Genomic DNA, 13325 nt, shown 5'->3' with positions numbered 1-13325 from the left:
CAGATGGGAGATACATTTCTCCTCTTCCCCATACGCTTTCCTGATCTTCTGGCTCACTCCTCTTTTTCTCTTCCTTACTCTTCCTTTATTCCACCTTTCTGTCAAGGTGCACCCATCACCTGCCCTCAATTTACTGCCACTCCAGTATATCATAATCATTAAGTTTTCATTGTCTTTATAATAAACACTTTTCTGGATTATAACCTGACATTTCAGCTCCACTATATAGAACAAACTTTTGAAGTTAATCATTGTTTCTTCTCAATTTGCCAGTTACATCAGGCAATTTCTGGATCAGCATTGCCACACTGAAAACTACAGAATCAGATAATGCACAGGAAAGAGCAGCCTCTATCACCAGGGCAATTGCCCAGCCCATTCATTCTGTGGACAGATTCCTTGAATGTAAAATAAGCTTAAATATATGCTAGAGATATGTGTTTTAGCAAGCATGATAACAGTTTTCATTATACTGAAATGAAAAAAAAAAAATCTGGTTAACCCCTACTTATAAAGAAGGATTGAAAGCCATCTTTCTAATTATATTTTGCAATTTCAAAATTAATGTTAAAAATTATTCCAAAATTCACATTAATGAGAACAGTCTGAATCTCACAAAAAAGAAAATGAACAGGAAAAAAATTCCTGCAATTCTGGGCTTTAACCTATTTATGTCTAACAAAGATGATGATCTGAAACCAAGACTACCCTTTCACAGTCAGGTTTCCTCTTTGATCTGAGCATTACCAAAATGAGTTCTTCTCCATTTACCTCTATCCTGACTTCTCTTCACCCTGCCCTTGCTGATACAAAAATGGGGCTGCTCTCCTTCACTCTTATAAACACATGAACATACAATTAATAAGCAATATCTGAGTACATTTTTTTGGCACCTCAGCAAAAAAGTTAAAATATTGGTGAAATGACTTCCAGGAAATGCCACTTTGTTATTCGTTTCTTCACATGGCATTTCCTGGAAGTCATTTCACCAATGAATAATACTCATGAAAACTAAACTCTATATTATTGTTTTAAAGATATATTTATTAGCATATACCTGTACATGAACTAGTATTAGAAATCTCTGCAGTGACAACAGATATGTTGGAACCATCTTCACTGGAAGCTTTCAAAATATACTTCTCAATTACACCTTTTACCCCAACTGGTTCATCCCATGTAACTTCAATGTTGTAACCATTTATGCTGTGAATTCTTGAGAGTGTCAGCACGTTTTGTGGTACTATGAATGAATAAAAGAGAAACAGAAAGAATAGCAGTCTTAAGAAGACTATTGCTCCATTCTTCACTTTTAATAGTTGCAGTAAATCAGATTCACCATTAGCATATATACAATTTATTAGAGTTGTAACTTTCAGCATTGATTTAATATGACTACACATCTTGAGCCATTCAGCATTAGCTATATTTCAAAACCATCAGAACTCTATATATGCAATGTTCTTCGTTCTCTAGTTAAGGTACCAAAGAAACGTTACTTAAAAAAGAAGGAAGTGGAATGTAATAGTTCAAACAATATTAGATGCATATAAACTGGGGTTCTACATTCCATCAACAAAAATCCAAAACCGTTTCCTAAAATTCTGCCTTATACTAAACATACACAGTTTGTATACTGAATATTTCCTAACTTAAAGCAAAGTTTAATGGCCCAAAAAACCCCCAAAAAACAAACCCACAACAACAACCCTACAGATAGTGTATGTAATCTTATCCTGGATTATCCATAACATTTCTCTATCAAAGCCAAGAGAAAGTGGGTTGGGCCACGTATTTTAGTATATGTGCATATAATGTTTTGCTCTGGATCAATTAAAAAAAACTACAAATAAAGAATTTTTTTACTTTGCAAAGTAAATGTAAAGTCACCATCAAATCAAGCTCAAATGAACACATCCCTGAGATATTGTTGTCAACAATATGGAAGTGTTTTGCCATTGCCTTCTTCCAAGGCATTTTCCTTTTCAATTTTCTTGTCTAGACTACAACCATGGTATTTCCTAATGGTGTATCCACGTGTCACCCTTAACTTTTCAAGATCAGTCAAAGTCAGGTAGGTGTTGCCTATTTAGCAGTATATGGAAGATGATTAACACAAACTTTCATTGAAGCCTTAAGAACATTCAAAGTTTAACTCACTGAAGCCAGCTATGGTAGTAAAAATATTCTAATTTCTAATAATCTTTAGCTACTTTAATAAGCTACTGTTACATCAAGTAAAGATCTAGTAAGAAACAACTTTATCACAGGTGACTGCACAGAGAATGCAAAGAAAATGGCTCAAGGAACTCTCTGGCAGAATGATGGATAATGGTTTTGCTATAAATGCCTATCTACTCAAAAGCCTTAATGATTAGGATTGCTGAAGCATTTCTTAACTAAGTATTTTTCTTTTTATGCCTCCCTTCCCTAGATTTATTTTAAATATCTTCCAGTGGGGAGAGAAAGGAACTGCATAGAAATGATACATTACTTTTCAAAGTGTTGACCAAGTATGATGCCTCCTAAAAGTAGCAATATGATCTACTTACAACACATCAGTTTGCTGGCAATATTACATAAATATATTGGTTTTATTGGTTCTGAAATACATCACTGAGCAAGGTAAGGCACTGTATAGCAGATGGCCTTTTCATAGGGGACATAACAAAACTGACTCAAAAATAATTAAATAGTGCAATTATTTTCTAGCCCTTGGGAACATGTAGCTGCTAGTGCTCTGGTCAGATTGTAAATATAAATTTATGGTCTAACTTACTCTGGTCAGACAATTAGGACAAAAATATGGCTGCATTTGCTCGCTTTGGGATGGTCGACCACATGGTGGCATTAAGCTGTATAAGCAAAACATCTGCAAGTAAAAATCCTTTGCTTTGACGAAAACATGTTGAAAAAGCTTTTGTGACTTAAGCACTTATGTTACCTCTTTGCAAGTAGAACGAGGAGGTCATATGCCAATTTTGTTTCTGATTTTTTTTATCAGCAATTGATAATTTAAAAGTGGATGTGATATAATAATAGTACCAGAAAGGAATTGGGTTTAAATTCTAGTATGCTGTAAAAAGTGGTGAGAAGCAAATTCTCAAACTGCCTGATTGAAGTGAATAAGATTCTCTCATTTTTTTCACCCCATTTGCAGATAACAAAATTATCAGCACTCTGTTCCATTCTGCAGAACCAAATTAGGATTTTGTTTTACTAACATGCTGAGAGTGAGGAAGTGGAAGGAATGTCATCTGGAGTATAAGTGGAGGGACTCACAAGATGGATCAGATAAAGCTCAGAGTGAGGGCCTCTGAGGGCCTTCACTGTATAAGGCAGTGAAGGCAATGTAGAATGCTTCATTCTCTAGTTTCACTGCATTCACACAAAACATGCCAGGTTACTTGTTCACACTATGTGATATCTGCTCCTCCAGAACAGTTGATGAGTCAATGTATGAAAACTACATGATTCTTTACAGACAAACTCAGCTGGACCAACTTTGAGTTGATGTTGGATCAGGTTGTTGCTGGGTTAAATGGAACTATGGTACCTGTTTGTCCTGATCATTTTCGACCTCAGGAGGGGCTGTGATTAATTGAGGTGATCAATGCATCCTTGCAGGTAGAATGTTTTTCCCCCTGCCTAATGAAAGCAGTTATAAAACCCTTTACCAACCTGGGAGGTCTGCATTATTTTAGACTAGTCTCATATGTTTTAATTCTGGGAAAGATAACTGAGAAAGTGGCAGCCTTGCATCTACAGATACCTCTGAATGATATTGATTACCGTGATTCATTTCAATTGGACTTTTGGCCAGGATTTGGTATCAAAAATGCTTTTATCATCTAAGCAGATGACCTATACTAGAAACTGGTGAAGGGACTGCAGTTCTTGTAGTTCTCCTGGATTTCTTGGCAGCTTTTAATAATTATGGCATTGTTACAAATACCTGACAAGATAAGGCCTTGGGGGCATTTTTGTACAGTGTTTTGGTCACTCCTGCCAAGCCATATAGAGAAATTGGTGCTAGGAGACTACTGTTTGATTCCTAGGCTCCTGACCTAAGAAGTTCAAGACTTCAAACTTAATCCTCATTCTTTTCAAGATTTACACAACATAACTGGAGAAGATCATCCAAAACTTTGGAATTAGATGTCATTTGAAGCTTCAGTGTCAAAATGCCACCCTGCTCTGCTGCTCCATACCATTTAAATCCAAGATCAATTAATTCTTTTGAACATTAGCTAAATTTAACAGCTGGCTGGAAGAAGTAGAACAAGTTGAAATTAAATTGAAACAAGATGGAGCTGCTACCTACAAATAAAAAAACTGGATTTGGGGACAGAGGTTCAGCTTTTTTTTAGATGTAGTTGCACTCCCTGAAATGAGAAGGTCCTCATCTGGAAGTGTTCATCGATTCTCAGCTATCACTGGATTTGCAGATAGCAGCTGTGGGAGGGAGTGCTTTCCCACAAATGCCAGATGTGATCCTTCCTGAACCAGCTAAATTTAGTGATGGTTATCAAAAATGTGATTTCATCCTGTATTGACTACTGCAAGATGTTCTACATGGAGCTACCCCTGAAAATATCCAGGAGCTACAGAGGATACAAAATGCAGCAGCTAGAGAGCAAAATGGTGTAATAGAATCATCAGACTCATCAGAAAAAAATTATACTGGCTTCAGTGACAAAAGGTAAGGTGTTAGTATTGACTTTTAGAACCTTACACAGCTTAGAACCTAAGGGACAATCTCTTCCATTACAAACCTAGCTGATTAAATATGCAGAATGAAGAATTCTGTTGTTTGGGTTCTTGGGCCTTCTGTATTGCACTCAGGTTATGAAGTATATTTGTCTGGAACAAAATTTGGGTCCAACTTTTTCAGTGTCTAGAAAATATTTCACCATTATTTGTTTAAATTATTTTAGTGTTTACTTTAGTACTCATTCTAAATTACTTTTTAAACTTTTTAGGTTCGGGGGGGCGCTATTTTCTTTTACAAGTTTGTTAACCATCTCTTGTTAGAATAAAAAGTGGGCCATAAATCAAATACTGTAAATAACATTCTCAAAGGAGATGCCTCTATCGTTCTAGAAAAGTGCTCTGAAATTCTCTTCTGAGCAGAAACAACACTTTATATCTGATGAAAGAGGCAACACGCTAAAAATAGGACTTAAAATAGGGGCCAAACCCACAGCCTGATTCAGTAATTTGAATATTGGAACCACAGGGATGTCCAGCTGTGCCTCCTCCAAGGCTGGCTTTTTAAAAGTCAGAAAAAATTGAACTCAGAAACCCCCAAAGGAGTGTGACAGATATTGGCCAATGAGCAGGATAGGAGAAGCAAAGAATCTGATGTGTTCCCAGGGCTCTTTCTGCCCTTCTCCAAAGTCCAGTCCAGGAGGAAATGGCTTTCTAAATAAATTCATGGCATTTTGTTGTTACTCCTGTAAAAGTAAGGCAAAAGAAAACAGAAAGTCCAAACTCTGATCTTCTTATTTCTGTCTTACCAGTCTGTAGCCAGCAAAGCTGTAAAAATCATTGAGTTTAGAGAACAATTTTGCATTACCTGGTTACTGTGTTTTCCTAGTGCCAATCTAAATATGTCCATACTGTCATATTGGCAATCTAAATAAAGACTTCATATGGGAACGCTATGCAGAAACGTTAATTACCTGATTCTCTTGTGCGACTACGGCTCCAGGCACTAGATACAGATCCTCCTTCATTAGAAGCAATTACCCGGTATAGATATTCTTGAGGGAGAGAGGGAAAGAGAGAGAAAGAGAAATTAATATAGAATCACTGCAAAGTGAACAAAAAAACCCATACCTATAAGGAAGAAACCACAGTGGTACCTGTAAATGGTTGCAGGCCATTATCATAAACACTCTTCTCTTTTCCTTGATACACTAAGATGGAGTCATTTCCCCTGCAGTTTACAGCACTGTCAGCTGACAGGCATCTATCCAGATTGACTCTGACAGCACTGCTGGACACAGATGCCAAGTTAACGACAGCACCTCGTGTAAATTTAACATCCTTCATGCAGCCTCCAAAACCTAGCAAACAGTAAGGGGATTAGCAGCAGGTAAAGGGCTTCAGCTGTTAATTAAGAAGCATGTTTTACTTCTTACAGTCCTACATTTTAGTTGTACAGGGAGCTAAATATCAACGTTAAACTTTAGATTACATTTCTCTCTATGTCTGGGTGGCTGTATGCAATTATTGCTCTGTGCTATTTTTTTCCCCCTTTTGGTCAGCATAAGACATCCAAAAGATTGATTTTGATATTGTAGCTCAAATACAAAACAAGCTAATGTGATTTGTGATTAATTCCTTTATTCATATAATAGTGGGTGTTCTTTCATGGGATTTCAAAGGCATATTTGCCTGGTTAATCGTATAGAAAGTGTGACTTTGGGTATGTGCAGAGGATCACTGCTACCTGCTAAGAAATATTCTTTTCCCATAGTTTTATTTTCTTAAATAAAGCTGTCTAAATTTTGGTTTTATGTACATATTATCCGATATTTAGGTGCAAGGAACCTAAAAAGCTGTATCTCTATTAGACATACAGCTGCCCTATCATTTAAAGATGTAATGCCTATCCTGCCTAGTATTCACTATCACAGTTACAGGTGACCTAGCAACATCTCCCAACCTTCTGGCTTTGGAGTATGGCAGAAACATTTGCAGCAAAGAGTAAGTAAACATTCCTGGAGTTCTAATTGTCAACTGGCTTTTTTTGGGGGGGGTGGGGGAAGTGCCCTCAAGTCAGTGTTAACTCCTGGCAACTGCCTGGACTGGTCTCCGCAGTCTTTTTGGCAAGGTTTTTCAGAAGTGGTTTGCCATTGCCTGCCTTCTAGGGCTGAGAGAGAATGACTGGCCCAAAGTCACCCAGCTGGCTTTGTGCCTAAGGCAGGGCTAGAACTCATGGGCTCAGGGTTTCTAGCCTGGTGCCTTAACCAAATTGTCTCTCTTAATTGGCGTATGTATGATATTATTTATTATTTACAAATTGATTAAATAAATAAATAAATAAATAAATAAATGCATTTAATTATTTTTGAACAGAACATTCCTATACCAGAAACTGTCTATTTCTATCTATAGCTTTAAATTATGTATTGTTAATTATATTAGCTAAACTAATTATAAATATTAGTATAATATAATATAATTAATTATTTAATTTTTAGAAGTAGCATGGAATTCAAGGTAATGTAGAAAGTGGTTCTAGGCAAGTAATTGCATAAATATTAATTACTTAAACATAGGGCAGTGGATCCAAAGATGCATGAATACATTTCCATTCACACATAAATAAAAGTGAATTTTGCTGATTTTCCCTCCTCCCCTCCAAACCTTGATTCCAACTATAAACATTTCCAAGAAATATATGCACTCTATTATCTATATGCAAACCTCTTCACACTTCCCACGTAGTACACACCTTGTTCTAAGCCCAGCTCTTTAAAGGCTTCCTGGACTTTAACTGGAGTCCCTCCAAGGTAGACTGGAGAGTTTACAAATAGCTGCTCTAAATCAGGTTCTGTCACGTGGTCTGTCCATTCATTCATCCGTGCTGAAGCTACCAATCCTCTTTTTGTCAAAATAATTTTATTCCACTTTCCATCACAGTAAGACAGTCCTAACCAGAGATTCACACGTGTAGAGACAATGCCATTATTTAATAGGAAAGTCAGGCTTCCACTTTTCAGTTCTGCCTGCCATTTGTTAAAACAGGGAGAAAAAAAGATTAATGATTGCAGGAAAGCAAAACAAAACTAAGGTATGAATTTAAGCATGAAAAAGCGCAGTGACTACCTAAGGAATACAGTTCCAAGTCTCAGTGGCTATATTGAATCCTCAGGACAAGAAACATAAAACAACATAAGAGATCACAACTACTACTGGTCTTTGTTTGAAAAGCAAAATCCAAGCTTTTGAGATATACACATTTTTTTCCTCAGATTGAATTTGTAGATTACATCCTTCTTTGCATACTATTTCATTTTTAAGATAAAATGAAAATATTCTAAGTCAGTTCAATAAGACTTAGACCATCAGCTGTCTATAGCACTTAAAGAACTGGAATGGGGGAGAATCAATATGCGTGTGTCTGTATGTGTGTCTGTTTCTTTCATTTTTGTAAGCCACGATCAACATTTTTAAAATTTAAAACTGAAACACATCCATGCTGGTCTGCCAAAGTTTGCCCCTATCCTTTGTGTTGTGTTAAGAGAACAGAGGGCAACCTGTTCTCACATCCATTCTAAGCTACCCTTTCATGACATATCTTGATCCAACATGTCTTCTTTCTATAAATGCTAGAAGTCATAGAGGTTATTGGAATATTACTTTATATTTTTTAAAAATTGAAGATCTGATGGAGAGTTTTCATACACACATAACCTAATTAATAAAACTACTCTAGATTAGGACAAGCCCAACAAGTGACCTCAATTGGCAGTTCCAAAGTATCACATAAAAATTTGGCATACTTTGAGACGATGCCCTGCATGACAATGGAACATTCCCTGCCCAGAACAATTTACAATTCAGCCAAGTAAAGACATACACCCAAGCAAAACAACAACAATGAACAAACAAACAAAAAGAACCTACAGCAATGTAATCAGGCCCATCTTTGTTGTAAATGAACAGAAGTAATCCATTGAATTGATCTGTTTTAAACATAAAAGAGATCTCAAAATCCATGCCACCATGAAAAATATTTGGATGGAGTTCTAGGAAACCTTAAGGAGAAAAGCAAGAATGTTATATTATAGTTGCTTTAATTATATAAGTGAGAATAAAAATTAATATGAGTCATGCATGGAATTACATATAATATCAGTTTAAGGAATGCAGAGCTAATTTTTGCAAGTTTTCAAGAAATGTATATACTGTACATACTATATGTATATTCAATCTGTAATTCAGCACACATAAATTAGCAACACAAATGAAAGCATCTATATTCTTTTCAACTTCAGTAGAACTGCTACCCTTCTAAAATAAAGGGAAACCTTCAAAGGCAGACAGACCTCTTTTCGTATTCATTTACATCCAAACAATTTTACCATGTGATTATACCTTTCCCAAGAAAATGTGCTCCATCTTCAAGCAGAGTAGGACAACCTTCCCAACTGTGATAACCGTTCCTTTGTTCCACTGCTTCTTCCCATTCTAAAGGTTCCCAGACTTCATAGGGATGGTGCATCTTTTGCAAGAAGATATCTCGGAGACACCCCACAAATCCTTGTGTGACTATTTTAGTTGGGCCTGATCAATGAATAAATAAACAAACAGCAAAATTACTAGAATTTCAAGATGACACAGAATTATATCCATCCTTGCATTATATCCATCCTTGCATTCACAGAGCAGTTCCCAGAATCAGATGCACAGTTTCCCACTTACCTGTTTGGGGAGGTTTCTTGGATTTGATCCCAAACAAAAATGTTGTTGCAGATCTAGAATTTGGGAAGGATTTCAGTGGAGCAAGTACAGTATAGGGAGGGGCAGTTGGGAGCACCTTATTCAATTCAACACGTTATTTAATACCTTACACTTATATAGTGATATTTCTTGAGCAGATGTGCTGTAAAACAATTCTTTTTGGTAGTATCCTTCCATATCAAGCAGGTGAGCATCAGATAAATCTCAGCAAGCGGTACTGAAGAAATCAGGCTGTGTAAAGGAAGTAAATACCTTCCAAGATACTAAAAGGAAAGTACTTGTAGAAAAACAGCTCCTGAATATTCAGTGAAATGGATAAACATGTCTGCAGGGCCATGTGAAGAAGTAGTGAGGAAAGTGTATCTGCACTGTAATGCTTACTAACACATCAAAAAATGTAGTTGTTAATTCTTAGAATGCACACCGAATATACAGTAGTCTTCTCACCTATGTCTTTTCTTTGAATTGTAAAGTCTTCTGGAAGGCCTCCAACAAAAATGCCTGTGTTTTCTCCTATAATGGTACTACCACTGGTAGCCGATGAGGAACCTAAAAATTATAGTTATGTTTAAGTATGAACTAGAATATGTTAAATCAAAATTCACTGTTTTAGTTTTATAGATAAAACAAATGATAAGGAGCCTGATCTCAGAAAAGTGTGCTAGTATGGTAGAAAGTATGAAAAGTAAGTGAAACAGAGATAAGTAATCATGAGATAAACATTCATAGAACATTTTAGAAAAAAAATACCGTGGAAGAAATTCTTGAGAAAATTAATAATCTATAAATTGATCATACTGAGACCATTACCTGAGAATTGCCCATCTATAGTTATTGTTCCCAAAGCTTGATTTCTTACTGCAATTATATGATGCCAATTGTTATCATTATATTGTCTTCCACCATCATTTTCTGGAGTTAGTGCAACAGCAGAACCCTATAATAACAATTATTATTTTGATTTAGGCACTACCCAACTCCAGAATGACTCTAGGCAACTCACAATAGAATAGATAAAATAAAATACAATATGAATAAGAAAAGAAACAATATGAATAAGAATGTAAAACTAAAAAAAAATGGTGAATCTGGCCAACAATATAGAAAACATATACAAACACATCCCACGAGGGGCTTCATCTACCCTAGCTCAGAGCCTGGGAGAACAGCCAGGTCTTTAAGGTCCCCTGGAACACCATTATGGTGGGAGCCACATGGATCTCGGGGGAACCTTGTTCCAGAGGGCAGGTGCTGGGACAGAGGTGGTGTGCTTCCAGGGTCCCAAAAGATGACACTGTATAATTGAAGGGATGTGGATCACTCAATATGGTGGCTCATATTGGCTGGGAAGACACCACAGGAGATAGGCAGTTCCTTAGATAACCAGGCCCAATGCCATGTAGGATTTATAGGTCATAATGAGCATCTTGAATCATACCTAGAAGCAAACTGGCAGTCAGTGCAGCTTGTGGAGCAGGGGTGACACACAGGCATACTGAGGCATGCTCATTCTGGACCAGTTAAAACTTCCACATGGTTTTCAAGGACAGCCCCATGTAGAGTACATTGCAGTACTTGAGCTATGAGGTGAATAGAGCATGAATGACTCACCGTCCCAATCCAGGAGAGGGTGCAAATGCCACATCAGATGAACTGTGCAAAGCCCTTCTTAGCTACAGCTAGCACCTGCTTATCAAGCAGGAGTCCAAGAATATTCCCAGATTTAAAAAAGTAATTACAATATTAAATGGTTTCTATTTATTTATATCCCACCTTTCTTTCAGGAACTCCCATTATTTTACCCTTACATTATCAATCCGCTAAGGTGGTTGGAATCAGAAGGGTAACAGACCTAAAGTTAATCAAAGTGGTTATGGAGATGGATTTTTTTTTTTCCAGCTTCACAGTCTAGCCTGCAGCCCTCATACTTCCAGGTTGTTTTCCATCAAAATGCTATCCAGGTCTGATTTTGCTAGCTCGCCTGCCTGCCCACCCGCCTGCCTGCCTGCCTGCCCGCCTGCCCGCCTGCCCGCCTGCCCTCCTTCCTTCCTTCCTTCCTTCCTTCCTTCCTTCCTTCCTTCCTTCCTTCCTTCCTTCCTTCCTTCCTTCCTTCCTTCCTTCCATCCATCCATCCATCCATCCATCCATCCATCCATCCATCCGCCTGCCAAAATCAACTACAGTAAGTTCTCCATAGTGCTTTGTCAAAAAGAATTCTCTTAATGTTAAAACATTCTCAATTATATTTTCAGCGTATCTTTAAACCAATCTTTGTCCATTAGCTGTCCGTCAGATGTGAGGGACTCTTCGCATTCCCAACCTACAAAAGCCCTTGATAAATAGTGACCAATAAGCTACATATATATTTATTAGCCATGACAGCTGTAAATGGTAATGCACCTTGGAGATGAAGAGAGTTACATTGCATCAGAGATGCACAACACCTCTAGCCCTTACAGCTTTGGAACTGACTTTTGACATTGAGTTGTAATTTTTATTATGCCATAGAGAAAAATTATTAAATACTACTTGAAGAATAATCATATTGACTATGCATATTCTTTATTAAATATTAATGTAAATGAAATTAAAACAAATATAGGTTTGAATCTGGTCCCATCTACTACTTTTTGGAGCCCCACATCATTTAGCAGTCAACAACAACTCTCAGACCAGAAAAAGTTGTATATCCCTGAGTTAGATACAGATTTGAAATGGGCATTCTAATGTGTAGCCCCTGCTATTCTACCAAGCTTGGCACCTCAGCTTGTTAACACTTCTGCTGGTTACCCATCCTAGTGAGCCAAATGAAGAAAACATAAGCTTTGTACTAGCAGATCATTCAACTAAAATTTCAAGATGGGTTGCCAACTTTTGCCAGCTGCAATTTCTGTAAGGGGGCTTGTCTATTTTTAATTCATTAATCAGATATTTTATGTTCTGTAATCTTGGAATGTTTAAATATATTATATTGCTTTATTGTATTAACTTGCTACTTTGCCTTTCTTTTCTTGTAAATAAATTTGTCCTTTGGATTATTGGTTTCTAACCATAAATAAATGCATTGTACACCCCACAATGCTCAGCTTGCACATGAGTTTTCATATCTATGTACTGATGCTACTTTTTTCCTGTTGAAAAGTGAATGAGACAGAATTGGATGAAAAGAAGATTCAAGTAATATTTGAATGATTAAAAATACAATTTGAAAATTAAATGTGCTAAAATAAAACAGCATCCAAAATAACTTTCAGAAAATTGATTAATTTTGCAGGCTAGAATATATGAATGTGGGAAGAGAAAGAGAGTGGGTCTTAGTTCTGTATCCAAAGACACAAAAGATCAATATAATTTTTGACACTAACTGCCTTCCTTTTCAAACATTCCACAGATTATTTATGGGAAATTCTTTATGGCACTATGCCTACCAGCTTGAAAAAGAGAATTCTCTCAACAAGACATGTAGAAACCAGATTTGGATAAATAAAGGATAGCCATTTTGGAATAATCAGGCTAGTCTTTGAAAGAGTTATCATAGATCAAAAGCAAGTATATGACAACATTTGTAGGTAATACTTTTCTGATTTCATTTGTACATAAGAATTTCATACAACACTAAATTGCTATCTAATCTCACTTTTCTCCTTCTGTATTAAATACATGCTTCTAAGCACAGCCATAAACATAAGCCTTTACACAAACATCTTGATTTAGTGATCTGGACATCATTAATTATTATATATACATTTTAGATTTGGGGAAGGCATGGAGAAACAAATGTAAACATAATACCACATAGAATAGGAAAGTGAGCTAATGCATTATTCCTAATCAGAAATATATTTGTT

At 36.5% G+C, this 13325-nt stretch overlaps 1 protein-coding gene across 1 annotated transcript in view; it reads right to left on the bottom strand.

Moving 5' to 3' along the window:
- Positions 1-13325, bottom strand: part of USH2A (usherin) — a 484310-nt gene that overhangs the window by 324188 nt on the left and 146797 nt on the right. The window contains 8 exon segments of the mRNA XM_088132494.1: positions 1058-1243; positions 5685-5765; positions 5868-6071; positions 7466-7735; positions 8637-8771; positions 9112-9285; positions 9925-10026; positions 10288-10414. Coding sequence (XP_087988620.1) covers positions 1058-1243; positions 5685-5765; positions 5868-6071; positions 7466-7735; positions 8637-8771; positions 9112-9285; positions 9925-10026; positions 10288-10414 — 1279 coding nt within the window.

The sequence above is a fragment of the Python bivittatus genome, unplaced genomic scaffold (genome assembly GCF_059951505.1).
Source record: "Python bivittatus isolate LINGU-HERP-01145 unplaced genomic scaffold, Pbiv_v1 ctg000020_np1212, whole genome shotgun sequence".
Lineage (NCBI taxonomy): Eukaryota > Metazoa > Chordata > Lepidosauria > Squamata > Pythonidae > Python > Python bivittatus.
This window is presented reverse-complemented; position numbering and strand designations above follow the sequence as displayed.